This window comes from Brassica rapa, chromosome A09 (assembly GCF_000309985.2).
Source record: "Brassica rapa cultivar Chiifu-401-42 chromosome A09, CAAS_Brap_v3.01, whole genome shotgun sequence".
In the NCBI taxonomy this organism is placed as follows: Eukaryota; Viridiplantae; Streptophyta; class Magnoliopsida; order Brassicales; family Brassicaceae; genus Brassica; species Brassica rapa.
Genome location: NC_024803.2, coordinates 828318 through 854283, shown reverse-complemented (window position 1 = coordinate 854283; position 25966 = coordinate 828318). Strand labels below are relative to the sequence as shown.

Sequence of the window (25966 nt, the reverse complement as noted above, 5' to 3'; positions counted from 1 at the left end):
GAGCATATTTTCCATTTATCGTACTTTTTAGCGGCAAAGCTAAGAAAAAAGAAGAGTTACAAAAAAAAAAAAAAAGCTAAGAAAAAAGAATACCACTTTTCCTACTTTAATTGTTTGTCAATATATCGCTAATCTCTCATCGTTATTAAATTCCCTCTGTTATAACTTACATCTAGAGGCTAAAAGCTGAGTTTTGTATGATTATCCAGTAATATCGTAAACCTATGTTTATGGTTAAAATGGACTTCGCAGGATGCCAGGATATCCATAAACATTGATGTAATTATCATATAGTCATAAGATAGAATTTAACTATATGATCTATAATGTACAAGATATTTTATAAATGACTATACATAATAATATGTAAGAAAATAAGAATATAGCTAATTAAGATAATAGAAATTAAAAGTTTTTTTGGAAACTAAAATTAAAACTTCGTATCACAGAGAATGATCGCTATGTTTTTAATGTCTTAGGGCCTGACTGGTTCAACCGCAGCGATTGCGGTTGCGGTTGCGGGAGTTTGTAGATGCGGGTGGTTGCGGTTTCTAGCGGTTTTAAGAGATTTGTACGACTGGTTCTGCGGTTAAAAATTGGTGCGTTTGCGGGATACTTATGACTGGTTAACTACAAAGTGCAGCAGCGGTTAAATAATAAATTAACAATATTTACATTTTATACAATTATAAAAATATCAAAAATAATAATATTATAATAAATATAAAAGTTATATTTAGAAAGTTATAGTTTAATTTTTTTAAAAATATAGAAAATATTTTTATTTTAAAGTTTTATAATATTAATTAAAATTTAATAGATATATTTTAGCATTTTTATAATTCTAATTTAATTTTTTTATTGAATATTTTTATTTTTGTATTTATATTGTTTTGGAAAAAAAGAAATTTTTTTTATCCTCCCGCAACCGCCCGCAACCGCAAACGCTAGCTGGAACGAGCTTTTGAATTTATGAGGTTCAGAGCGATTTGGAGCGGTTTGGAACGGTTTGAGCGATTGTTGCAAAACGCCAACAACCGCTACCAACCGCAAAAGCTGCGTTTGCGGGTGGTAGCGGGAAAACCAGTCATGCCCTTAATAGTTGATACGGTTGATGCCTGAAAAGATATATTTAACGTTACAAAGTAGATTAGCTATTACTTTGTCTGACCTCAGTTAATTTAAACTGTATTCTAACTAATGCTAAAAAAAAAGCTGAAGCTACTAGACTATTTTGTAAACAGTGTGGATCAAAATCTAAACTCAGACTGAATAAATACCAATTATATTGTTTTCAGCTAAATCAAATTTAGTATAAATAGATTTACGTTGTACCTCAAATTATCTTTGCCACTAAGGTACAACTAGTTGAGGTTGCTATTTTTTACCAACACAAACGTAGTTTCGTTGTTGCACTAAGAACGTCAGTGTGTCAATACTACATAACCACATAAATATCTGTACTTGTAATGCTGTCAACATGAAAATTTATATACATATTACATACAAACTCCAGATAAATTGATAAAGTGAAAAAGTCATCTTTTGATTCCTCATTCTCGAGATAAATTATTCTTAGCAATTTGCAAAAAGAGAGAAACTATTCTATCTTTCTTCTTGTAGAGCCTGGCTCATATTCCATGAACAATAATAATTATAAGCTTTACACCAATCAATACTTAATGATTAATAAAATAAGTTATATAATTGTATGTAAAGGTTCACAATAAACAAATATACATGCTAGCTTTTACTTGGTTGGACCATCTTTCTCACATGGAAGGAGGGTATCTCTATATACACGAATAATGCGATATCCACATATTCGACATGTTTAAATTATTGATATATGTATGTTAATGGGAAAAGGCTACTTAAAGACTTACTTCATTTAGAGAGCAAAACTCCGATCAAAGTTGGAAGAATATAAAAACTCATTACAGTCCAACACATGTAACAATATTCTTTTAAGAAAAAGAAACTTTATTTCCTAACGAATGAAAAAATTAATATATAAGAGATTTATATGATTAATTATTTAATAAGAAAATGTGCATTAGATATGTAAATAATTGGTGGAAACGATTGGCCTAAGTGTTTAATATTTAAAAATTATTACATCAGAGAAATTTGGTTTTCAAAATGCTACAATTTCTTTCAAGTCATAGAATGCAAAGCTTATCCGAAGTCGAGTTCAAGAATGTCGTGGACAGAAGCGTTTGTTATATTCATGTGTGCACAGTGGCGGAGTCAGAAATGAGTTTCAAGAGGGTCAATAATATTACCATAAGCAAATGATCAATCCAAAATGTTTATTGACTAGGTGCACATAGAGTATTTAGACTTGGATCATGAGGGTCATAATACTAAATTATCTATGAAAAGTGAATTATATAAGCATGAAAATTAAATTTGTCAAAAGTCACATGGGTCAATTGACCCCCCTCATGTCAAGCTAGCTCCGCCACTGTGTGTGCATAGACAATCTGTCTATTGAAAATATTGTACATACAGAATTATTTGTCGATCGAGTGTTGTTTTTGGACTAGTTGGTTATAAACTTCATTTAAAATGTTCAACATAGTGTATTTGTATTCAACAACGTTGTCTACTTTCAAATTAATTGGGGTTTGCATCATATATAATACCAGAAAAAGCTATTAAGAATTTTATTTAGTAAAGTTATGTGATAATAACTTGCATACGGTCTTAAAGTTTACATGTATATATATCTCCGTGAACCATGACTAGAAACTTCTTATGAATAAAATGAGCAACACTTTTAGGGGTCACCAAGGGTTCGTGGTTAACCCCATGCTCTCTTTTGAGTTTGTGCCTTAGGTAGTGGAAACGGGAATCTACTGATTTTAGAGGGTGGAGATGTTCATGCGACCCACAAATCTGGAAGACGTAGGGCCAGTTTTCACCTCCCCCCACGAAATTGTAGACTTTTCATTCGGGTCCCATAAGTTTACATTTCGTTGTTTCTAACCCATCATTCATTGCTTCTTCGAAGCTTTTTGACAATGCTACATAACGTTTTGCTCCTTATGGGTATATGTTGTAATTAGTATTACCACTAAATTCAATTATTACTTTTGTCAACCATCTTATATTGGATATTTAGAGATTTTGGCCTTAATCAGAAATGTTACAAGAATCCAAGTACTTTCTCTCTTTTTAATCGTGTAATGTAACTGTGCTACATAATGTCATAAATATTATAATTAATCACGTAGAAGGGACCTTTTTGGTTGTTAGTCGATTGACTTGTAAACAAAGGAAAAGGTCAAATGAGAACAACGACAATAGTAAAAGGTCTTTAGACTAGTTAATATCTTGGACATATATACAAATCAAATTGATTTGTATTATTTTATACGTCATCTCTTAGATCATATTCCACGGGCCTCATGGACATGGTCCTTGAAATCATGACTCATGAGTTTGCCACTTTGGTTTGGTGTAAAGGTAAAGAACACTTAAACATGGAACAATCAATTTATTACATTTTATATATACAGTTTACTAGTAAGTAGTTAATTTATTTATTTTTTATATATTTTTTTGCTAAGAATGTTAATATCATATAAATGATGTTCTGATTTACAATAAGTGCAATCTATAATTACTCTACCAAGGCAAAAAAATAAAGGAAAAACAAGGCAGTGTAAGATAACGTTGGTTGCCCAACATCTTATAGGATCCAGCTTGGCAGGAGAGGTTTGAATTGCTTCAGTTTACTCCTAGAAAAGATTGCGAGTTTGACGTCTCTATATATCATCTTCGCATTACCAACTGAAGAAATGGTGCAGTTGTTATGGTATATATTGATAAAAAGCAGAGAAAATAGTATTGAAAAGAACTAATATTTTATCTAATATCATCTATCAAAATTTTAAGTGGGGATAAAAAAAAATTAAGTGGGGAAATATGATTATATTTACCCAAAATATTTTTTGACAGATGATATTAGATAAATTATCATCATATATGAAAGTTTATTATTTCATTAACAATCTGCGGAAATGAATAAATCATCTATAATATTAAAAAACTGAATTACAAATAGAATTAACCTTCCTTTCAACAAATTATTACGTTAATTGTTATTTCATTTTTCGTCCAGTTTAAAAACTTCATTAATAATATTATCTTAACAATACATTATATCATTAATTATATTACTATAATAATAATAGCACAGATTTTATTTAATAGTTAATCAACATTAACTTTGTACCAATTATAAAAATTAAAATATAAAATAATCGAGTTTTGCATATGGTTAAAATTTTGGTTTATTCTGTTTTACTAATTTTTTTTATCTTAGTTTTAATCGGTGAAAAACTATGTAGCCAAACATATTATTTATGTGAACAAAATAATTACTTAGATCAAAATAATAAAAATGTATTACATATATTGTCACTTAATTTTTCACACCATATAATTATTATACTAAATAAAAAAACTCTTTCTATATTTATTTTTTACATAATTAGTTAGCAATAGATATTCGGGTACCCATTTAGGTACGGGTTGTTTTATGTTTCTTTCGGATATCAAATTTTTTTGGGTTTTATAATTAGGTCCGCTTGGATATTATAAATTTACGTATGGTTCTCGAGTTGGGTCCTCCGAGATTTAAATATATTATTTTTGATGTATAGAAACTTAAAAATATCCAAATAACCAATATATCTAAAATGGATTTAATATGTATACCAAAATAACTACATTATCCGATTCAATTCAAATATTTTGAATATGGCGACACATCTAAAATATATAGCATTAATTATGAAAAATAAATATATAGTTATAAAACATAAGTCAATATCCGTACGCACAGATCAAATTCTAGTTAATTACATTAAGATATGCGTACCATCTTTCAGCATATTAAAAACTCGTTGAAAGTGAAAAGAGAAATTTGCCTATGAAAATGCGACTAATTCAGGTTACATAAGGTCATTTGTGTAACATGGACAAGATAACTCTTTAGCTCTTGGCCGTCCTTTCGTTATTCTTGCCTCTTTCTATCCCAATGAACTATTGTGCGTTAACGTCAACCCAAAAGTAAGCCATGTCACAACTTTTGAAAGAACTTAAGAAACGTGACTCTTTTAAAACAGATTAATATAATATACTTGTTTGGCCAGCGCTTAATTAAATCAAACTTTTAGTAATAATGTTGCCCCTGAAATTTTTTTGAGGCACAGCTTTAAAAGAGCATTTATCATATATCAAAATGAATTTGATGTGCTAACAAAAGATTAGTTTTTCTATCATTTTGTATAGGCCATAAGTTAGTGCATGACCACTTTCTTATGAGGATCGACTCTGTTTAAGAACAAACTTAAATCATCGATAAGTAATGTGTACTAAATTTTAGGTTTTACAAATTTGAGATTTTTGAAGTTTTAGTTCGAACCGACAAGATTATAAAATAGAGTAACAACAACGTATTAAGAAAATAATAAATTTACAAAATAACACAATAATATGATATAAAAGATTAAAATATACTTCCTCCTTTCTTTTATAATTGACACTGTAGGAATTTTATTTTGTTTTTATATACTTGTCCTTTCCAGAATTTTAGACAGCAAATAAGAAAAACTAACTTCTTTTACCTTTTTTAGTATGAACTGTCGTATTACTATTGTGGAGTAAAGTAATACTCTCTCGGTTCCCGAAAGTAAGATTTTCTAAAGTGTTAATGCTTATTAAGAATTTAATAAATGTTTATAATTTAACTTTTCTTTTACTTTATTATACACTTTCCAATAATTTTTCACCAATGAAATTTAATCAATTCAAATATTTTCATTTAATGTTTCTTAAAAATATAAAAAATATCTTAAACATATAGAAAATCTATCTTTGTGGAACAAGTAAAAAATCTAAAACATTTTACTTTCGGAAACAGAGGGTGTATGTATAAAGGTTAAAATAAGGTATTATCTTAGTTTCTTAAATTTGTGTAAAAACTCCTAAAGCGTCAATTATAAAAGAACGGAAAGAGTATAAATTAACTATAAAATTATTTATTGAATACTATTTTATCTATTTATGTTACCAGTGAATAAGTGTTTTACATCATGTTTTAAGTTCAAATTTTCAAAAACAAATATTAACAGTTTTTAGTATAATTATTTTTTGAAGATTTTAAATGTATTAGTATTTCTTTTGTTTGTATATACTCCCTCCGTTTTTTATTATAAGTCGTTTTAGAGAAAAATTTTTGTGCCAAATTATATGTCGTTTTCGGTTTTCTATGTAAAATTTATTAACAATTAATGTTGTATGACCAATGGTAATATATCTTATATTTTTCTATTGGTTGAATTATGGTTAGGTAAATAATTAATGATGTTTTTGTTTAGAAAATATAAGAAATTAATGGTTTTCTTAATCTACGTGCATAGCTGTAAAACGACTTATATTAAAAAACGGAGGGAGTATATTTTACCAAAATTGAATAATTGGAGTTTTGACCAAACTTTTATTCTTTTAAATGTACAACCACTTACATCCCTTTGAGTATTGCCCAAGTAAATCTGCTAACTGTCAACAGTCTTAAATTAATCTCTATCTCTAGTAAATCGCAATCTCTTAATACCAATTTAATAGATGGAAGAAAATAACCACCAAATATTAATCCCTTTTCGTCCCAATTTATAAAAAACTCTGCGCCATAAACTTAGCCACGTCAGCCTTAAGAAAGCGCCACGTCATCTCACCCACCTGTACAGATCTCTTTCCCCGGCTGCTCCAATATATATTGGAACGATCCCACCAGCGAAAACCTTTCTTCATTATAAACTGCATGTGCATCGACCCGACCCGGCCCGACGCAACCCGACCCGCATTTCTCACCCGTTTTGTTTCTCCTGCTCCCGCCGCCGTGAAAACAACCGAGATTCCTCGCATGCCGATGACGATTGCGGTGACGCCATCACGCCAAACAGATCGATCAGCCTCTCCTTTCGCGACGGCGACGGCGAAGACGGTTCCGCCGGTGGCCGTTGTCTCCGACGGACAGGGGAAGGACGCGCTGATCTCGTGGTTTCGCGGCGAGTTCGCCGCCGCCAACGCGATTATCGACGCGGTGTGCTCGCATCTCAGGGAGGCTGTTCCCGGATCGGAGTACGACGCCGTCTTCGCCGCGATCCATCGCCGGCGCCTGAACTGGATCCCCGTTCTCCAGATGCAGAAGTATCACTCCATCGCCGAGGTGGCGATCGAGCTGCAGAAACTGGAGGCGAAGAAGACGGAGGATCTGGTGGAGGAGATGAAAACGGAGACGGCGGAGGATCTGAAACAGAGCCGAACAGAGACGGCGGAGATGAAGAGCGTTTGTTTTAACGGCGAGAAGCTGACGGAAAGTGAACTTAACGGAGACGTTGAAGACGATTCTCCGAGTAGTGATATCACTGATTCAGGTAAGTAACAGTAAAAACTTTCCCTATATAGACTAGAGTTTTTTTTTCATAAGCTTAGTCTGAATCTGAGTCTTATTTTTTTTTAGTTCTGTTCTGTCTTTAATTATTTTTCGTGTGTTTCCTTTTTTGCATAAAAGCATATTCTTTGAAGTTTGGTCATTTGATTCTCTGTACACAGCAAACTAGTTCTGTGGTTGGTGACGACAGAAAAAAACTCCATTAAAATGTGGGAATAGGTTTAAAAAAGTATTTTGTGAATAAAAATATATTTATTAAGGAAACAAATCGAATATTTGATTTTATAAGAAATAAAAATGTTTTTTTAAGACTCATTCAAGTTTCAAGATGCAAGTACGTGTTTCCCTCACCTGGATCCGATATGTGTTCTAAAATTTTGACTATTAGATTCATAATTTGTGAATTTTTAACGAGATGTTATTGCAACATTTATGGCATGGATCCGATTTTCATTAACATTTTTTTACTAAAATAACCAGATTCTCCGTAAAGAAACAAAAACAAAATTTCTCCGTCAACACTAAACACCTATTAAAGCGTTAAGCTAATACCATGAAAATATACTTGCTTCTTTTTAAAAATAGAAAATATGACTATGGGGTTTCTCTAAAAAGTAAAGAATACGCTATAGTTTAATTTAAAAATATTAACGTTTAACGCATTTGCAAGAGAAATTATAATTTATTAAGAACTCTTTTGTTGGTATATTAAGTGGGTCTTTTAATTCTTATATTTCAAAATAATAATTTATAGCCTATGCACACACTAAAACCAGATTAAATTCGATTATAAATACAATATATTCTGCTGTAAAAACAGTATAGTATACCTAATTGTTTTTAGTAAATTATTAATCAAATTAATTAATTATTTCTTAAGATTTATAATTTTAATGCTAATAAAATACATAAGAAAACCTTTTAAAATTGTACCCAGTGTTATGAAAAAAAGAAAAAATTTAAGACATAACTTTGATGAGATTGAGAATCGTACAAAAGGACGAATCTGTTGTAAACAGGTTCGAAAAGCATAATCTTGAAAAGTCTCTGACTTTCAGAAGGCAAAGAACAGAAACGCAGTCGTTTTGAAACGTTTCGCTTTTTTAAGATTAGGATTCCCGTTTCTCAATGTAAGTGGCTTGTGTTGTGTACTAGTGGTAGCAACCATTTTTGTTGTTGTCTTCTGCTGCTTTAGTGTTGATGTAACTGTAAAACGCATCAAAGGTATCAATCTCACATTGATTCGCGTGTGATGATTTTAATTGCGTTTTGTATTTTATTTCTCTTTCTGAATGGTGAGCTCTTGGCAGCCGTTGGATCTAGTTACAACTAGGTCGTCATCAATCATGGTCCCCACGATTTTTCGTGCCGCCCTTCTTTTATTTTTCTTTTTTCTCCTGAATGTTCGAATCCTTCACGCCTCACGAGCACTTTTTTTTAATATATTTTTTATATTTCATAAAAAGGATCCCAAGTACTTTGTTTTACAACATAAGCTATTTTATATTTTATACAATTTTATAACTATTCTATAACTTTTATGAACACTCAGATTATATTCAATTTATATATTTAGTGACATTTTTAAAGTAAAAGTACCTTTTTAATATTCGTTTTTTAAATAAACAAATGCTTATTTAATGAAAAGTCAGTTTTTTTTTTTGCTTTTTGTTCACGGCCATGCAGTGTAAAAAGGTTATTTTATTTTTAAGAGATCTTTTGACCTGTCTACCAGTCTTGGGATTTTTTTTTTTTTTTTTTGTAAGCTAGTCTTGGGATTTTTCATCGTGATGTGTGTGTGTATTTATTCACTCGCTGTTAAAGTTGAAGTATAGGTAACGTATAGAATGAGACACGTGCACCAAGGCATAGACTTTGTAGTCTTGTCTTTCTACATTGGGATCCCAGTGTCAGATCCGCATTGAAATCTCATAGGTTGACTTTAAGTTCCTTGAATGGTCCATGATGATATTGTTCATGCATTGGAATAAAATAAGAAAATTGTTTTTACTCTAGTTCGATGGTGTTTTCACTAAAGCCAAAAAGATCACATTGACTTTGTAACTTTGTCTTCTTCATTGAATCTCTGACTTTTTTCTGATACACTTTACAAGACAAGGAGAAACTATAAGTTCTTAGAATGGTCCATGAGAGATGAACAAACTGTCTTTACTCACTAGTTGATCGTTTTCTCACTAAAGACAACTTAGACAAGTGTCAGTGTATCATATTAGTTAACCAAAAACTTTAATTTTCTGTTTTTTTACATAGGTTCTCATCAGGATGTTCACCAAGCTGCTGCTGCGGATACTCCACAGATTATATGCCAGAACCATGAAGATTGTGATGCACGTTCTTCTGAGATCAAACCTATCAAAGGTTTCCAAGCCAAGGAGCAAGTGAAAGGCCACACTGTGAGTAGTTTGATGAGATCTTTTGATGTAACATGTGAAATGTAAACTGACTTTTGAATGAAACTTTTTGGACAGGTGAATGTTGTGAAAGGACTAAAGATGTATGAAGAGTTACTAAAAGAAGAGGAGTTAACCAAACTCATAGACCTTGTTGCTGATCTCCGAGAAGCTGGCCAAAATGGAAAGCTTTCAGGTGACTTTTTCTTACTCTTATCACATGAATTTTTAAAGAGTTTCCTGGTGCTTGCTTATTCATGATAAATGAATACAGGTGAGACCTTTATCCTGTTCAACAAACAGATAAAGGGGAACAAGAGAGAGCTGGTTCAGCTTGGTGTCCCAATCTTTGGCCATGCGAGGGATGAAAACACCAATGACAGCAACAACTCTGGTAAGGAACCCCTCTGATCTGCAAGGACTCAGTCTAAATGGTTGGCTTGACCAGGAGAGACTTTTGTTGGTTTGCAGTTAACATAGAGCCAATTCCACCACTTCTTGAGAGTGTCATTGATCATTTTATCACATGGAGACTCATCCCTGAGTACAAGAGACCAAACGGCTGCGTCATCAACTTCTTTGAAGAGGTAAATGACATCTCCATGGATCACACAATCTTCTTTTCACTTTTGATTTAACGTTTAGGATTATGTTCTTGTCTGCAGGGTGAACACTCACAGCCTTTCCTGAAACCACCTCATCTTGAACAACCAATCTCCACTCTTGTCCTCTCTGAATCAACAATGGCCTTTGGACGTATTCTCTCTAGTGACAATGAAGGCAACTTCAGAGGACCTTTGACTCTTCCTCTCAAACAAGGGTAAGAAAAATAAAATAAAATAAAATAAAAACTTTCTTCAATTAAAAATAGTGTTGTTTTTTTTATCTCTACTAACATTGCTGAAACCTGATCTTTGTAGATCTCTCTTGGTGATGAGAGGAAACAGTGCAGACATGGCAAGGCATGTAATGTGCCCATCACAAACCAAAAGAGTAAGCATCACATTCTTTCGTGTACGTCCTGAGATAAACAACCACAACAGTCCTCACAATGATGGTGTAATGACAATGTGGCAACAACAACAACCATGTCACTACCCAATGACACCAACTCCATACTATGATCATTCACTCGAAATGATGCCAAAACTTGGAGTCCTTCGTCCACCAATGGTCATAATGGCACCACCACCGGTTCAACCAATGGTACTATCAAGTCCCGGTGTGATGGGAACCGGTAATGGTACCGGCGTTTTCTTACCATGGGCCTCAACCAGCTCAAGAAAACATGTGAAGCATTTGCCTCCACGCGCTCAGAAGAAGCGATTGCTTCCTCCTCCTCCTCCTGCTGCTTCTTCTCCTGCTGGAGAATCCACCTCTGAGCCTGTGATCAGTGTAGGTGGAGCCTGAGCCTAAAGCCAAGCCACTTCGATCCGGTCACATGTCTCAAGCCATGTTCTGTTTCTTTCTCTTTTGTTCCTGTCTTTTTCTTTCTTTCGAATTCAGTTTAGGTTTTAACTCAGGGTTTATAGATAGAACTAAAGTTTTCTTAAATCTCAAGAGGCATGTGTTCTTTTCTGTTTTTGTTTTTGTGTACTATTTTATTTATCAGTCTATATTCTCAAGATCTTGCCTTCCATTGCCAATAAACAAAAGCATATAAGAAAATCACAATGTGATTGGTGTTATCGTTATTCTCTCTGTTTTTTTATACACACAAATTAAATAAGAAAACATTTGATTTTGTAAAGTTTCTAAAATACTCTTCCTTTCGAAAAGATCCACATTTTAATATTTGCGCACGTTAAATTTTGATTGTTTGACCAATAGAATCAATAAACACAATTTTTTTTTTTTGAAATTTATAATTTATCGTTAAATAATGCATTGCAAATGTAAAAACAATCTATTTATACAATTTTTTTCTAAAACATGATTTTTTTTTAACGGAAAGAGTACTTACTAACTGTTTATATAATCACAATTTAACCAACAGAAAAATACATCAAAAGTCAATAAAATTTACACTAAAAGTCGAAAACATCATCCAAGTTGAAATAAAAAAATCTCTAAAATATCGTATACAATTAAACAAGGGAGGGAGTATTAAACAAAGAGACATTAAATCATCGCTATGTGATTCGTGTTACCTTATAGTAAGTGAGACTATATGCATATTTCAAGATTTGCAAAAAATACATTTCCAAAACCATAAACACTCACTTGAATTGACTGTTCCAAAGATGGAAAAAGTTCATGTACCATTGACCAAGAACCAGAACACATATTTTGTATTTTCGATTACATATTTCAAGAATGGAAACAATATAATTCTTTTCTTGACCAGAGACGAGAAGGAATAGAATAAATATATCCCATGTCAAAGCATTACAAGGAAACTATATCACAAAAACTCAAGAAGTGTATATATATATATATATAAATAGGTGATTAGTTCTCTCTTTCTTTTCCACCCTTCCTCATTCTCCACTGATCTTGAAACACCACTGATACACAAATGGATCTGATCTTCGAGACTCAGAGAGCTTCATCATTCTCCATTGAAGTGGGTTACTTCGACACGGTTCTAGAGATCAAAGGGAAGATCGAGAAGTATCAACGTATCCCTGTCCCCACACAAACCCTTGTCTTCCAAGGCAGAGTTCTTCAAGACGATCACAATATCGAGCAATGTAATCTCTTCAACAACTCTCGCCTCCATCTCTCCATCTCTTCTCCTGTTAACAACGACCAAAACCGCATCAAGCAAGAGCTCAAACCCGAGCCGCCAAACTCAACAGAACAAGAGATCATCGACAACTGTCATCAAGATTCCAGCAACAACAAGAAAAAGAAAGCGAGGGTGGTCACAATGGTGGTGCTGAAATGGGGGACCAAGAAGATTCCAGTGGAGGTGAACGTAGATGATAACGTTGGAGTGCTGAGGAAAGAGCTGGCCAAGGTTCAACAGAGGTTTGAGTTAAACCAGCCTCAACTTCAAGAAGGCTATTTCTTTGTATACAAGAAGAATGTAATGGATGATGACCGGTCATTCCGGTGGCACCGTGTTGAACTTGGTGATGTAATTGAGCTATCCGATGGAAGTGTTTCCGGTGGCTCTTAATGGTTCCGATGTAATCTTTTTTTTTTGGTGTAAACAATGTTAACATCAGATTTATCTTTTTTTCAACCATTTCATGTTTCATAATACACCAAAAAAAAAAGATCATGTATGAGCAATTTTCTAACTTTTTTTTTGAAAATTAATTAAAAAATAAACTGTTTTGTACAACATAGTTGCTTAAAGAAAACGTTAGTTATAAATCATCATCTGTTCTAGTTAATTTTTGTTTGATGTTGTCAAAAAAAAAAAAATCATCATCTGTTGATCTTAAAACGTTAGTTCCTCTTTCTCTCGCTTTCTCTCTATGCTCTCTTTGTATCTCTTTCTTCTTCATCAGTATCTATTGATCTTAAAACACCATTGATAGCAGCTATGCTGGTCTCCGTAGACACTACGTATGGCTCAACGTTCGACATCGAGCTGAACCTCAACGATAAAGTGTTAGACATCAAAAACAAGATCGAGAACTCTCAAGGCATCCCTGTTTCCATGCAAACCCTTACCCACAACGGCGAGCCTCTTCTTAACGACGATCTTGATCTCAATACATGTAACATCGTCGCAAACTCTCGCCTCCTTCTCCTTCTCGACTTCCCTTATGAAGAAGACGACAACCAAGTGCTTCAGCCACAGCCAACAGAGCAATCTCTAGCTCCCGTTCAAGATTCGCTCGGACAGTTTCAAGATTGGTCTGCGATGGCGAGGAACATCTTCCGTGAGATGCTTGATCAACCGGAGCAATCTCTGGGACGGTCTGCGATGATGGCGAGACAAGATTTGGTGCAAAGTGAGCCGTCTTCTACGTCAAACACATTTGGAGAGGATCTTCCTTTGCCAACCGAAGGTTTCAGTAACGTGTTTCACACGGTACAGACTACAATACCCTCAAACACATTTGGAGACTTATTGTTTGGTGAGGATCCTCCGTTGCCAACAGAAGGTTTCAGTAACTTGCTTCACACGGAACAGTCTACAATACCCTCAAACACATTTGGAGAGGATCTTCCTTTGCCAACAGAAGGTTTCAGTAACGTGTTTCACACGGAACAGTCTACAATACCCTCAAACACATTTGGAGACTTATTGTTTGGTAAGGATCCTCCTTTGCCAACAGAAGGTTTCAGTAACGTGCTTCACACGGAACAGTCTACATTACCGTTTGGAGACACATTTTTCGGTGAGGATCCTCCTTTGTCAACTGAAGATTTCGCTAACATTAAAAGTTTCATGTCCGAGGGCACAACAGAAGATACCTTGATCAACACGCAACAAGCGTCTCATACGGAGCAGCCTGGTAGGGTTTTAAGCAGCAGTCAAGTGGTTCAAACAGAGAAGCCTCCGCCGATGAAAGAGGTCATTAACGTTACAGATTCGCCTGTGAAGAAAGTGAGGAAGTTCAGAAAGCCACCGCAGAGACTGAGAGTAATGGTGTTGCCACATTCACCTGATAACGAGCCTGTGAGTAAGGTTCCGGTGAGTGTGATGGCTAATGAGAACGTTGAGGAGATAAGGAAAGAGCTGGAGAAGCTTCGAGAGAGGAATGAGTTAAAGCTACCTCAAGAAGGGTACTTCTTTATACACAAACAGAACGTGTTGGACGATGATCAGACATTCTTGTGGAACGGTGTAGCTCACGGTGACACGATTGAGGTTTTCCCAGGATATGTTACCAAAGACGGACGAGTGAATCAAAGATATCGTCGTTAACTCTCTGTGCAAGTCTCCTCTTTCCCCTTATAGCTTTTGCTTTGTTCAAAGTTTACTCTTCTCTTTTTTTTTTGTTTCACATTTTTGTGCAAATATGCTAAAAAAAGACATGTAATTACCTATATGAGCTGAAAGAAGAGAGACTTGATGTTGTTGTTGAACACTTAAAGTTCTCTGTTTGGTCTAGATGACATCTCTTCGAAACGATCTTGATGTCAAACAGTGTCGTAACGTCCTCCACAAGTAACATCTGACCATAATAACCCTAATCACAGCAAATATCAAGTGCTTCATCAAGCTGAGAAATCTCTATTACTGTCAAATTCAGTAAAGATCAATGATCCTTTAAGTTAAGCTCTACTTTCTGAAATCTCCTGAACATTTATAGTTTTCAGTTTTCTCTTGAAGTTTATTGCATTCTTCAAATTAAAACCAAATATCACACTGCACACTAATACCGTGTGTATGAAGTTACAAACAAAAACTTTAAAAAACTTTCATATATTCTCATCAATAATGCTCATGAGTTGTTCACCAAACTACTACACACATATTATATCACCACGATCATTTTCAATCAAGCCTATATCAAAGGTCTCCAAGTCACCGTTCCTTCATTTATATGATCACTAAGTCATAGAAGAAAAATATCCCTAATCATAGAATAACGACTTACTACACTTAATAGGAAAGATCAATCAAGGTAAGTACGGATATGTAGACTCGAATTAGAGTAGCACAAAGCACCAGTGGTCTAGTGGTAGAATAGTACCCTGCCACGGTACAGACCCGGGTTCGATTTCCGGCTGGTGCATTATTTTTTTCAATCAAAAACAAAATGAGGAAGAACAGAGACGGGTCAATACTTCGGGTTTATGGTGTCGGATCTCTTTAAAAAACAAAACTCCGCATTTTATCCTAACGAAAGAAGGTAAATTTAAAAACTTGCGTCACAAGTTAAATCACTTTCCTCGCATTCGCTCTCCCGCTCTTTACTCTCTTCTTCACCAGTCTCCACCATTGAAACAGTTATGAAGTTGTTCTTCTACCACAGGAAAGTCATGCTATTCTCCATTGAACTAGATCCCTCAAACACAGTTCTAGAGATGAAACAAAAGATCGAAAAGACCAAACGCATCTCTGTTTCCAACCAAACCATTTTCTTCAAAGGCAAGATTCTATTGGCAGATCGAGACTCTCTCACTCTCACGCAATGCAAGATCTTCAACAAATCACGTCTCGAGTTATACTTCTGCCGTTCACGTCTACGTCACGACCTCCGTCGAGCGCTTCAGCAAAAAGAGCAACCTCCAGCTCCGGCTTCAACGTCGGTTAAAGATGTCATTATCATTGAAGACTCGCCTGAAAAGAATCAAGATTCGAGTCTGGTTCTCCATCAAACCGAGAAACCTCTAGTACCACCACCATCATGTTCAGTTGATGAGCTCTCTTCCCTTGAAGAATGGCTTATGGCAACGGAAGAAAACGATAGTGTTCAAGAACCGTCGTGGAGATACGATAACTATCAAGATTGGCTTCCAAGAGAGTCATCTTCTTCTACGTCAAACATATTTGAAGATGAAGCATTCTTCCCCCTTTCACGTTACAACATCAGTCTAATGCTTGAGCAAATGCAGCAATCTCCAGCTCCGGCGTCAACTTCGGATAAAGATGTCACTAACATTGAAGATTCGCCTGAAAAGAATCAAGATTCGAACGTGATGGACAAGAGCAACGACGATCAGGATCAAGTGCTTCATCAACTCGAGAGATCTCTAGTACCATCATGGTCAATTGATGAGGTCTTTGGCACTCAAGAATGGCCTGCGGCAACGGAAGGAAACGTTAGTGTTCAAGAACCGTCGTGGATAAACAACAACGTCCGTCAAGAAGATTGGCTTCAAAGAGAGTCATCATCTTCTACGTCAAACATATTTGGAGACTTCTTGTTCGATGAGGACAACAACCAAATGCTTCAGCCAACAGAGCAATCTCTAGCTCAGTCAACGTCGGTTCAAGCTTCTCTCGGAGAGTATCAAGATTGGTCTGCGGTGGAGAGGAGCATCTTCTTTCAGATGCTTGATCAACCGGAGCAATCTCTGGCAGGGTCTGCGATGGCGAGACAGGACAAGAATCAAGATGTGTTTCAAAGTGGGCCATCTTCTACGTCAAACACATTCGGAGAGGATCTTCCTTTGCCAACAGAACTTTTCAGTAACACTCAAAGTCACTGGCCTGCGAGTACAACCCAAGAACATAGGATCAGCGATCAATATTTGCCTGTGAGTCAAGTGGTTCAGACCCAGACACCTACGAGGTCGATCAGACACATGATTAACATTCCAGATTCGCCTGAGAGCAGCAGAAACAAAAGGGCCAAGAATCTTCTGACAGTGATGGTGTTGTCATTTCCCGTTAATGATACACCTGCGATGAAGTTTCCTGTGGAGGTGAACCCCAGCGAGAACGTTGAAGTACTGAGGACAGAGCTGGCTAAGATGCAGCAGTGGTCTCAGTTACTTCTCCCTCAAGGAGGGTACTTCTTTATACACAAAACACATATTTTATACGAGAAGCAGTCATTCCGTTGGAACCGTGTTGCTCAGGGAGATACAATTGAGATTTTTCCAGGAAGTGTTACCCAATGACCACCGTACAAACACTCGAACATAACTATGTTGCAGTAGTATTCTCATTCCTTTATAGCTTCACAGTTTTCTGCAAATATATGCTGACAGAAATGTAACTTTGTTCCTGTTGTTGGACATTTTAAGCTCTGTGTTATGTCATTAGTATAAAGATCAAATGTCAGAATGTGTGTTGACAAATAAAACTATAGATCGCATTAACTTGTTTATGAAAAGACTACGAAGTACAGACTAATGGTGTAGGTAAGATGTTGCTCAGTTACATATTTTTCAAAAACAATAAGACTGAGAGTTTCAAAGAGTGAACATTCATTTACTTTATTAAAGCTCGTCTTTTTGCGATTCTTGGAGGCATTGCTCATCCCAGTAGTAAGGGAACTTTAACCTCGCAGCAGTGTGTGGCATAAACCAGTCATCGTAGGTGAAGCTGTTAAGGAAGAAGCAGTTTTGAAATGATTAGTGAAAGGGCATAGACACATATGATATATAATATGCAAATTGGTAGAAACAGATGTTGCATACACTTTAATGGGCGGCCGAGATATAATAACCAACACCTGCAGGTCCTCATGACCAGTGTTCTTGACCTGTAAGAACCATACATATATGATTGTGAGCTAGTTTCATCTCACAAACCCAAAGAGTTTTTTTTAGCAGAAGATAAGCCATCTTTCTCTGATTTACTTGTATGAATATACATTGATTGTCAAAAAGGCCGGTGTTGTCTGTATACAACATGCAATCTTACACTACGTTTTCTAGCGTTTTATCAAAATTACAATTAACACACAAAACTCGAACAAACATGGACTTTAAAGCGACATTAACTTAAGAGTCTATGCAATCATCTGGAAAGATTTGGGAGGATGAAGACTTATACCTGATGAGCATCATTGATGGGAATATGAATAGTACTGTTGGCAAAGACTGGAAACTCAATAGGTTTCCCAGGGAAACTTCCATGTGTTTCAGCGAGATACAGAGTACCATTGCCTTTAAGGACAACGAAAACCTCTTCACAAGAGTGCCTGTGAATCGGCGTCCCTGAGCCTGGAGCAAACGTCTGAAGCCATATCTCAACCTGTAAAAGCCAAAACAAACCGGTGTTACTATCATCATGATCATGAATCCAACTATGAAATAAACAACGGAAAAAAAGAAACATAACCTCTTTCATTCCGTGCAACACTGAGCCAGCAACAGTCATGTGGGAAAGGCCTGATCTTCCATAGTTATCCTGAGGAAGTTCACTTATATTCCTCACTATTGGCAACCCTATATTCACCATTCAATAACATCAGATTCTCTCTAATTAACTACAGTTACATATACAAGAGATTGAGATTAAACTTTTACTATTATTATTATAATGATTATCATGGAAGTTCCAGTTGAAGTAGTACATAATCTCTCACATATCAGAAGTCAATCCGTATGAAAGCTGGTTCGAACCCGGGGCACAAGGTTATCAAACATTTCGAGAAATGAGTCAATCGTGAGTTCAGCACATTTTGATCTCTAATCGGAGATTCTAAGTGGGAGATTCGATTCTATCATTCTAAGTGGAACTAACGCAAAGCTAAACAAGAGGGAATCTGCGGCTTAAGAGCATAGTCTCCTTCCTACGTTGTGAACCGAAGCAATCTTATGTTAGAGTTATAAGGAGAAAAGAGGGAGATTCACCATTGATCGGACAAGGAGCTCCTAGAGTAGCTTCAGAGAAGTAGAACAGAAGAAGCGCGACGGAGAAGACGGCGGCGATGGGAGATGATGAAGAGGAACTAACCGAAAGTAGGATCATTGCTATATCTCTCGATGCTTCGTCTAACAGTTTTTTTTTCTCTCTTTAGAACTCTCCGAACTTATTAAAGATAAAGATGCTTCGAAATAGGCCCGTAACTTTGTATATTTCTACATAAACCCCAATACTTTAAAAGAAGTTGAAACCAATACTTATAAAATAATCTTAAATTATTATTATTTATCTTAATCATTACTTATAATTTTGAAGTTTAAACTAATATGATAATACATGTTATAATTTCTATCTGGAACATACAATTTTATTTTAGAATTTATTTCTAAAAGGAAAAAATTTATCCTTACTATATTATATAAAATATTTTAAAATATTAAACATTATTGGTACAAATAATATAAATATTTGAATTATATTTATTAAAAAATATGTTGTAAAATGAGTTTAATATATTTATAATATTTTATCTAAACTCGAATTATATCCAACCAAAATTATTTAGTACCAAACTAAAATACAATTTAATTTTAAGCAGAATATAATAAAAATTGAATAATCTGCAATCGAACTTATATAATTAAATACTATGTCAATATTTTTGTTAGTTAAATCGATAAAACATAATTCATAATCAATCTGATAATGCAAAAAATATAACTTAATAAATCAAAATCTGGTAAAAAAAAATCACAAAATTTTGACGTTTAACTACTTGACTAAATGCACAACCAATTACTTATCATCAGGACTATCAAAGTAGACATATGGGTTAATGTGAAACTTTCCAGATAAAATGGGGCGATTACGGAAACTATAAGAATATATGGGGTAGAACATCAATAAATCGGATAAATAAAACATTAGAAGAGAGAGAAAGAGACTCGAGTTGTTGTTGTGATGAGGATTCATGTTCTCCTGTGAAAAAAAAAAAAAAACCTTACCCGTTCCTCTAAAACCCTCCTCTTCCTTCATCTCCGGTGAGATTTCATTCTCAATCTTCTCCCTTTCAATCTCATAGTATCTTCAGTTTCGAATTTCAGTATTCTTCGAAATTTTTCTGAGAAATTAATCCTTTGAATTGATACGATTTTCTCTTCGATAATCGTCACTTTTGTCCCTGCAGGTACACAAGTCGCTGAAAAGGATGAAGCTTAGGCTCTGTAGCGGCTTGACCAAACCTGGGCTCCTACTAGTCCACTTCATGCCACCATCTTTTCACTCACTCTCCTACGGACACGGGGGGCTAGGCCTTAACGTCCGTTGCGCTATCGCAAGTCGGAGACTTTCTTCAAACCCACCCAAAAGAGAAAGACTTCGTTCCTCCTCTTCACGACGCGACAAAGACAAAGCAAAGAGAGACTCTCCCTCTTCTCAGTCCCTCTACGCTCGTCCTAGCTTACTAGAAATGAACAAGGAGAAAGCTGCAAACCGCGCAAGAGTCTACCACTTCCTGCGCGGCGTCGGCATCGTCCCCGACGAGCTCGATGGCCTCGAGCTCCCCGTGACATCCGAAGTCATGAAGGAGCGTGTAGACTTCCTCCACAAGCTGGGACTTACTATCGAAGACATCAACAACTACCCTCTTGTCCTCGGCTGCAGCGTGAAGAAGAACATGGTTCCCGTGCTAGACTATTTAGGTAAGCTAGGCGTGAGGAAGTCCACATTCACAGAGTTCCTCAGACGTTACCCTCAGGTTCTCCACGCTAGCGTCGTGATCGATCTCGCTCCGGTTGTTAAGTACCTCCAAGGGCTCGATATCAAACCTGTAGATGTGCCTAGAGTGCTTGAGAGGTATCCTGAGGTGTTGGGGTTTAAGCTCGAAGGTACTATGAGCACGTCGGTTGCTTATTTAATTGGTATAGGTGTGGCAAGGAGGGAGATCGGTGGGATTTTGACTCGTTACCCCGAGGTTTTGGGGATGCGTGTAGCGAGAGTGATCAAGCCTCTCGTTGAGTATCTCGAAGGTGTTGGGATACCTAAGCTGGCGATGTCGAGGTTGATAGAGAAGCGTCCTCACATTCTCGGCTTCGAGTTGGAGGACGAGGTGAAACGCAACGTGCAGACGTTGCGAGAGTTCAACGTCAGAGAAGTTTACCTTCCTTCTGTGATCGCGCAGTACCCCGAGATCATGGGGATGGATCTTAAACCCAAGCTGGAGGCGCAGAGGAAGCTGCTTTCTTCGGTTATTGATCTAAACCCTGAGGATCTCGGCGGGTTAATCGAGAGGATGCCTCAGTTTGTTAGTTTAAGCGAGGCGCCGATGGTTAAGCACGTTGGTTTTCTTAAAGAGTGTGGCTTCTCGGTGGAACAAACGAGGGAGATGGTGATTGGGTGTCCTCAGGTTCTGGCCTTGAACATTGGGATAATGAAGCTTAGCTTTGAGTACTTTAGGAAGGAGATGAGGAGGCCTCTTCAGGATCTTGTGGACTTCCCTGCCTTCTTTACTTATGGGCTTGAGTCGACGGTGAAGCCGAGGCACAAGAGGATAGTCAAGAAGGGGATTAAGTGTTCGTTGGCTTGGATGCTGAACTGTTCAGAGGAGAAGTTTGAGCAGAGGATGAGTTATGATACTATAGATATTGAGGAAGTTGAGTCTGGTCCAGCTTCTTTTGATATGAGTACGTTGATGCAGCCTGAAAGAGAGGAGGAGGAGGAAGAATCTGAGTATGAGGAGGAGGAAGATGATGATGAGGACGAGGAGTTTGAAACAAAAAGGTCGAATGGGAGATTCAGACAATGAAATGGAAGTAAAAGGTTTGTGTCTTGATGGGTGATCAGTTCAAACGGAACAGATTCTTTGTTGGTTTAGAATCTCTTATCGTTGTAACGACTCTTTTTGTTCATGTTGATAACAGAGAACAATGTAGTATTCAGACAATGAATTGGAAGTAAAAGTTTGTGTCTTAATGGATGATGAGTGGAGAATGATTTGCTTTGAATTCGAACAGAACAGATTCTTCCTAGTTGATAACAGAACAAGAATGTAATAATGTCTTTTGATTCATAATGATTTTGCTTTGAATTCGAACATAACATATTCTTTGTTGATCAGAATATCTCCTCATCGCTGTATCCATTCGTTCTGTTCGTCTTGATTAGAAATGACATTATGGTCCAAACCGAACCAACTTTTATTTTTATTGTTTTGGATCAAAATTTGGTTATGAATTCGGTTTGGTTCAGTTCAGCAGATTAAAAACAATTTGGTTGTCAATTTAGTTTCGGAATTGGTAGGTTTTCCATTTTAAAAAATAGTAATTAAATCATATTAACTAAATTTTCAAAATGGACAAACAAAATTTTAAACCGAACTAACTAAATTAACCAAAATTAACGAAGCAATCTCGAAATTTTAACCAATGTCAAACTGAAATCAAAAGCTTTAGCAATTACAATAGAATTTTATTAACCGAGCTAACAGAATGCTGAACCAAACCATAAAAATATTCATTTGGTTCAGTTCAACACAAGTATGTGTTAACTAAATTAACTGACAACCGAATTAACCGTTCGAACCAAACCGGGAAGCCTACTCTTTACAACATTCTGGTAATAAATATTTTTCCTAGTGACTAAAACACCCTCTCAGGGGCAAATCAGTAATAGTGAGTTTCCAGCACCAACCCTCTTCTTGTCGCAAAGACAAAAAAGAAGCTCACGATCAATTCTGTTCGGCTCTTCCTCCTTGTTCTCGCCACGCACTTCCTGTCTTCTCCTCACAGTACAATCTCTGTCTGAAACACTCTTCTTCATCGATCCCTCTCTCTCATCAATTCTCCCCCGATCATCTTTCCCCTGCTTTTCAATCCAATTCCGGTCAGTTTTTGCTAATTGATTTGATTAATTCAATCTCGATTCGATTTAATTCCTTTATTACCTTTATGTTTGTAATATGTGAATTGAGTTTGATTATACATCTCAAAAGCTTCGTTCTTTATCGTTTATTGAATCTATCAAAACGCCGTTTTGTGAACGCAATCGTTTCTTTTTTTTCTTTTTGTCATAGTCTCAGAAAGCAATGAACGAGTGTGTGGTTGTTGCTTCTCTCAATGGTTCCAACAAAGTGGGAGTGTCACCACCACCACAGCCTCAAGTGAAAGGAAGAAAGAACAAGAGAAAGTTAGCTGACTCTCCTCAACCTCTCACTGACTCTTCCTTAACTGAGTTCCCTCCATATGAGTTAGTACATTCATTAAAATTTCAAACTCCTTTGTCTGAAGAGTCTGAGTCCCTAGGATGGGATGATCCGTTTGCCTGTTATCTCGAAGAGCTCTTAACATCGAATCTAATGGCTCTCTTCCGTAACGCAATGGATCAGATCGTGGCTTGCGGGTACAGAGAGGACGTTGTCCTCAAAGCTATCTCAGGGAGCAGACTCTACTGCGGAGGGAATGATCTTGTTTCCAACATTGTGAATGATACGTTGAGTTTCTTGAAGAGTGGGAAGAAAGTCTCTGGTTTGAGAGACTATTTGTTTGAAGATCTGCAGCAGCTCGTCGCGTATACGTTGGTAGAGAAGATAAGCCTTGTTAAAGAAGTTAGGCCGTCTGTTTCGACGGTCGAAGCCATGTGGAGGCTGTTGATGTGTGACTTGAATGTTTTCCAAGCGTTTGAGATGGAAGGAGATGGCATTGTGGAGTGCAATCCTACAAAGTACAGTGAACCTGTCGTCAAATTTGGGAACTTCAAGAACTGTAATGGTTCTTCTTCTGGTGAAGTCGCTAAAAGAAAAACCTTAGCTTCTTCTTCTTCTGTTGCTGCTTCTTCCGTAGTGTCCGGCCGAAAAGGCCGGACCAAGAAAGAAGTGGCCATGATGCGGCAAAAATCATGTGTGGATAAGATCAGAACTTACAGCAAAGGGAGTGGCTACAAGACTGCAAAGTATGCGTCGGTCGGCGGCTTCCTAGTGGAGAAGAGAGGCAAATCACCATCAAAGATAGCATCAGAGACTGTGAAAGATCCTCCAGCATTAGATGGGAGTGGATATGTTACTGCCATACCTGCTGTTAATGCTCCACCTGCACTGTTACCTTCTGGTTCTGAGCCAGCGCTGGATTACTACACTGGGATCCCTTATGATGCATCTCTAGGGATCTACGTTCCCCGGAATAAAAGAGATGAGTTGGTTTTAAAGCTAGCTCCCAGGATGAAAGATCTGGAGACTGAGCTTCAGGTGTGGACTGACTGGGCCAATCAGAAAGTAAAGCAGGCGACCAGCAGACTTCTCAAGGACCAGCCTGAGCTCAAGGCGCTGAGGAAAGAGAAAGAAGAGGCGGAGGAGGTTAGAAAAGAGAGGCAGTTATTAGAAGAGAGTAATACGAAGAGGCGGTCTGAAATGGAGTTTGCATTGAGTAACATGACTAGACAGCTCGAGAAAGCGAACAATGCGGTTCGCAGGCTCGAGATGGAACAGTCTCTGTTGAGGAAAGAGAGGGAAGCTGCTAACTTAAGAGCTGTTGAGGCTGCTGTGAACTATAAAGAAGCTAAGGAGAGAGTGCAAAGGACGTTGAAGAGCAGTCAGTCATGGGAAGGGCAGAAGGTTTTGTTGCAGGAAGAGGTTAAGAGTCAAAGAGACAAGGTGGCAGAGCTGCAGCAAGAAGTTGCCAAGGCGAAAAATCGCCAAAACCAAATTGAGGTTAGACAAAAAGCCTTTTGCAAGTATAAGGTCTTCTTGTTTGATTACTGATCATATCCTTCAACAGAGAAGGTATCTTTTGGTTCTTTGCATCAAGATGTGTTGATTAGAAGTGGTCGGTATGTGAAAGATTGTAGTGTTAAGTGCAGTCCAGGGCCGGATCTGGGCAAAGACCAATGAAACATTGGCTTTGGCCCACAAAATTTTTAAAGGTTTTTTACATATTTTATAGGCTCTAAATTAAGCGATTTTTTTTATTTATTTAAACTTTTTGGAAATGTTTTAAACCTCCAAAATCTCAGATCCGGTCCTGAGTGAAGAAGATGTGATGAAAGATAATTAATGAAACTAAGTTTGCAGGCTACTTGGAAACAAGAAAAGGCAGCAAAGGAGAAACTTGCTGCTCAAGCGACTGCACTAAAGGAAGAGAGAGTGAAACTGGAGGAACTTGGAAAAGCAGAAGAAGAGAGAATCAAAACAAAAGCAGAAAACGACGTGAGATACTACACCGAGAACATCAAGAGACTGGAGAGCGAGATCTCAAAGCTGAAACTCAAGTCAGATTGTTTGAAGATAGCTGCGTTGAAGAAAGGTATTGATGGAAGCAATGAAATGACTCGTACCACCACTACAAAGGCAAGTCTGATTTGGGAGAACAATCATAGGACAGAGGGGAAGATCAAAAGGGAGAGGGAGTGTGTGATGTGTTTGTCTGAAGAGATGAGTGTGATATTCTTGCCTTGTGCTCATCAGGTTCTTTGCTCTAAATGCAATCAGCTTCATGAGAAGGAAGCCATGGATGATTGTCCGTCTTGTCGGGCCAAGATCCAGAGGAGGATCCAGGCTCGTTTTGCTCGCGGGTAAAGCTTTTTATCCGCTTACGTGTTTCGAACCATGATGGCAATGAAGGTTTTGCTTTGGTTGTTTTCTCTTTGAACTGCTTTTATTACATCAGTTACGTCTAAATTATACACATCTTGTAAAGGGTGACTTTACATTTCCTCATTTTCTTATATCCATCAGTAATAAATGGAAGAGGCTCTGCCGACTTTCTTTACATTTACTTCTTTTTTTTAAGTTTGCTCTTGGTTTTACTACACGCCTATGTCTATGATAGTTGCACTTAGTTGCAATTTAGTTTTAGATTTTTTAGGTTCTAAAATATAAGTTCGATTCGGTTTTTTTGGTTTGTGGTTCGGATGACAAAATTAGAA

The 25966-nt window shown here is 36.6% G+C and overlaps 7 protein-coding genes and 1 non-coding gene across 11 annotated transcripts; 7 read left to right on the top strand and 1 right to left on the bottom strand.

Annotated features, from left to right (window-relative positions):
* Positions 1-6809: 6809 nt before the first annotated feature.
* Positions 6810-11518, top strand: LOC103836707 (RNA demethylase ALKBH10B). Its single transcript, XM_009113001.3, has 7 exons — positions 6810-7451; positions 9740-9882; positions 9958-10075; positions 10154-10273; positions 10351-10466; positions 10545-10699; positions 10800-11518. Exons 1-7 carry the CDS (start codon positions 6836-6838, stop codon positions 11287-11289), a joined length of 1758 nt encoding a protein of 585 aa, XP_009111249.1. The 5' UTR covers positions 6810-6835; the 3' UTR covers positions 11290-11518.
* Positions 11519-11804: 286 nt separating this feature from the next.
* Positions 11805-13058, top strand: LOC103836706 (ubiquitin domain-containing protein 7SL RNA2-like). The gene has a single exon (XM_009113000.3). It carries the CDS (start codon positions 12398-12400, stop codon positions 13001-13003), a length of 606 nt encoding a protein of 201 aa, XP_009111248.1. The 5' UTR covers positions 11805-12397; the 3' UTR covers positions 13004-13058.
* A 269-nt stretch (positions 13059-13327) lies between these two features.
* LOC103836705 (ubiquitin domain-containing protein 7SL RNA1-like) lies at positions 13328-14766 on the top strand. The gene has a single exon (XM_009112999.3). It carries the CDS (start codon positions 13376-13378, stop codon positions 14708-14710), a length of 1335 nt encoding a protein of 444 aa, XP_009111247.1. The 5' UTR covers positions 13328-13375; the 3' UTR covers positions 14711-14766.
* A 687-nt stretch (positions 14767-15453) lies between these two features.
* On the top strand, positions 15454-15524 carry TRNAG-GCC. The gene has a single exon. It is a non-coding gene; the product is annotated as a tRNA-Gly (tRNA).
* A 158-nt stretch (positions 15525-15682) lies between these two features.
* On the top strand, positions 15683-17635 carry LOC103836702. The gene has a single exon (XM_009112997.3). It carries the CDS (start codon positions 15742-15744, stop codon positions 17356-17358), a length of 1617 nt encoding a protein of 538 aa, XP_009111245.1. The 5' UTR covers positions 15683-15741; the 3' UTR covers positions 17359-17635.
* Positions 17527-19454, bottom strand: LOC103836703 (auxin-binding protein 1). 2 transcript variants are annotated; one of them, XM_009112998.3, is made up of 5 exons: positions 19042-19454; positions 18527-18633; positions 18239-18439; positions 17881-17945; positions 17527-17785 (listed from the first exon to the last, which is right to left on the bottom strand). In XM_009112998.3, the coding sequence occupies exons 1-5, from the start codon at positions 19157-19159 to the stop codon at positions 17680-17682; spliced, it is 597 nt and encodes a 198-aa protein (XP_009111246.1). In that variant the 5' UTR covers positions 19160-19454; the 3' UTR covers positions 17527-17679. The 2 variants fall into 2 exon arrangements, with proteins under 2 accessions (XP_009111246.1, XP_033134332.1); XM_033278441.1 differs by lacking the exon at positions 19042-19454 and adding an exon at positions 18715-18972 and having other exon boundaries at positions 17531-17785.
* A 284-nt stretch (positions 19455-19738) lies between these two features.
* Positions 19739-22024, top strand: LOC103836701 (transcription termination factor MTERF4, chloroplastic). Its single transcript, XM_009112996.3, has 2 exons — positions 19739-20094; positions 20241-22024. Exon 2 carries the CDS (start codon positions 20262-20264, stop codon positions 21855-21857), a length of 1596 nt encoding a protein of 531 aa, XP_009111244.1. The 5' UTR covers positions 19739-20094; positions 20241-20261; the 3' UTR covers positions 21858-22024.
* Positions 22025-22287: 263 nt separating this feature from the next.
* Positions 22288-25815, top strand: LOC103836700 (putative E3 ubiquitin-protein ligase RF298). Of its 3 annotated transcripts, XM_018654982.2 has the most exons (4): positions 22288-22933; positions 23124-24752; positions 24820-24824; positions 25113-25270. In XM_018654982.2, the coding sequence occupies exons 2-4, from the start codon at positions 23136-23138 to the stop codon at positions 25171-25173; spliced, it is 1683 nt and encodes a 560-aa protein (XP_018510498.1). In that variant the 5' UTR covers positions 22288-22933; positions 23124-23135; the 3' UTR covers positions 25174-25270. The 3 variants fall into 3 exon arrangements, with proteins under 3 accessions (XP_018510498.1, XP_009111242.1, XP_009111241.1); XM_009112994.2 differs by lacking the exon at positions 24820-24824 and having other exon boundaries at positions 22517-22933; positions 23130-24752; positions 25113-25815; XM_009112993.2 differs by lacking the exon at positions 24820-24824 and having other exon boundaries at positions 22524-22933; positions 25113-25815.
* Positions 25816-25966: the final 151 nt, after the last annotated feature.

Excerpts from the sequence above, each read along its gene's own strand:
- LOC103836707 (XM_009113001.3), top strand. The coding sequence starts at position 6,836 with ATGTGCATCGACCCGACCCGGCCCGACGCAACCCGACCCGCATTTCTC. Across the intron at positions 10,467-10,544 it reads TCATCAACTTCTTTGAAGAG|GGTGAACACTCACAGCCTTT; the intron begins GTAAATGACATC and ends TCTTGTCTGCAG. Across the intron at positions 10,700-10,799 it reads ACTCTTCCTCTCAAACAAGG|ATCTCTCTTGGTGATGAGAG; the intron begins GTAAGAAAAATA and ends TGATCTTTGTAG.
- LOC103836706 (XM_009113000.3), top strand. The coding sequence starts at position 12,398 with ATGGATCTGATCTTCGAGACTCAGAGAGCTTCATCATTCTCCATTGAA.
- LOC103836705 (XM_009112999.3), top strand. The coding sequence starts at position 13,376 with ATGCTGGTCTCCGTAGACACTACGTATGGCTCAACGTTCGACATCGAG.
- LOC103836702 (XM_009112997.3), top strand. The coding sequence starts at position 15,742 with ATGAAGTTGTTCTTCTACCACAGGAAAGTCATGCTATTCTCCATTGAA.
- LOC103836703 (XM_009112998.3), bottom strand. The coding sequence starts at position 19,159 with ATGATCCTACTTTCGGTTAGTTCCTCTTCATCATCTCCCATCGCCGCC. Across the intron at positions 18,440-18,526 it reads TGTTGCACGGAATGAAAGAG|GTTGAGATATGGCTTCAGAC; the intron begins GTTATGTTTCTT and ends TGGCTTTTACAG. Across the intron at positions 17,786-17,880 it reads TCTCGGCCGCCCATTAAAGT|CTTCACCTACGATGACTGGT; the intron begins GTATGCAACATC and ends CTTCCTTAACAG.
- LOC103836701 (XM_009112996.3), top strand. The coding sequence starts at position 20,262 with ATGAAGCTTAGGCTCTGTAGCGGCTTGACCAAACCTGGGCTCCTACTA.
- LOC103836700 (XM_009112994.2), top strand. The coding sequence starts at position 23,136 with ATGAACGAGTGTGTGGTTGTTGCTTCTCTCAATGGTTCCAACAAAGTG. Across the intron at positions 24,753-25,112 it reads ATCGCCAAAACCAAATTGAG|GCTACTTGGAAACAAGAAAA; the intron begins GTTAGACAAAAA and ends CTAAGTTTGCAG.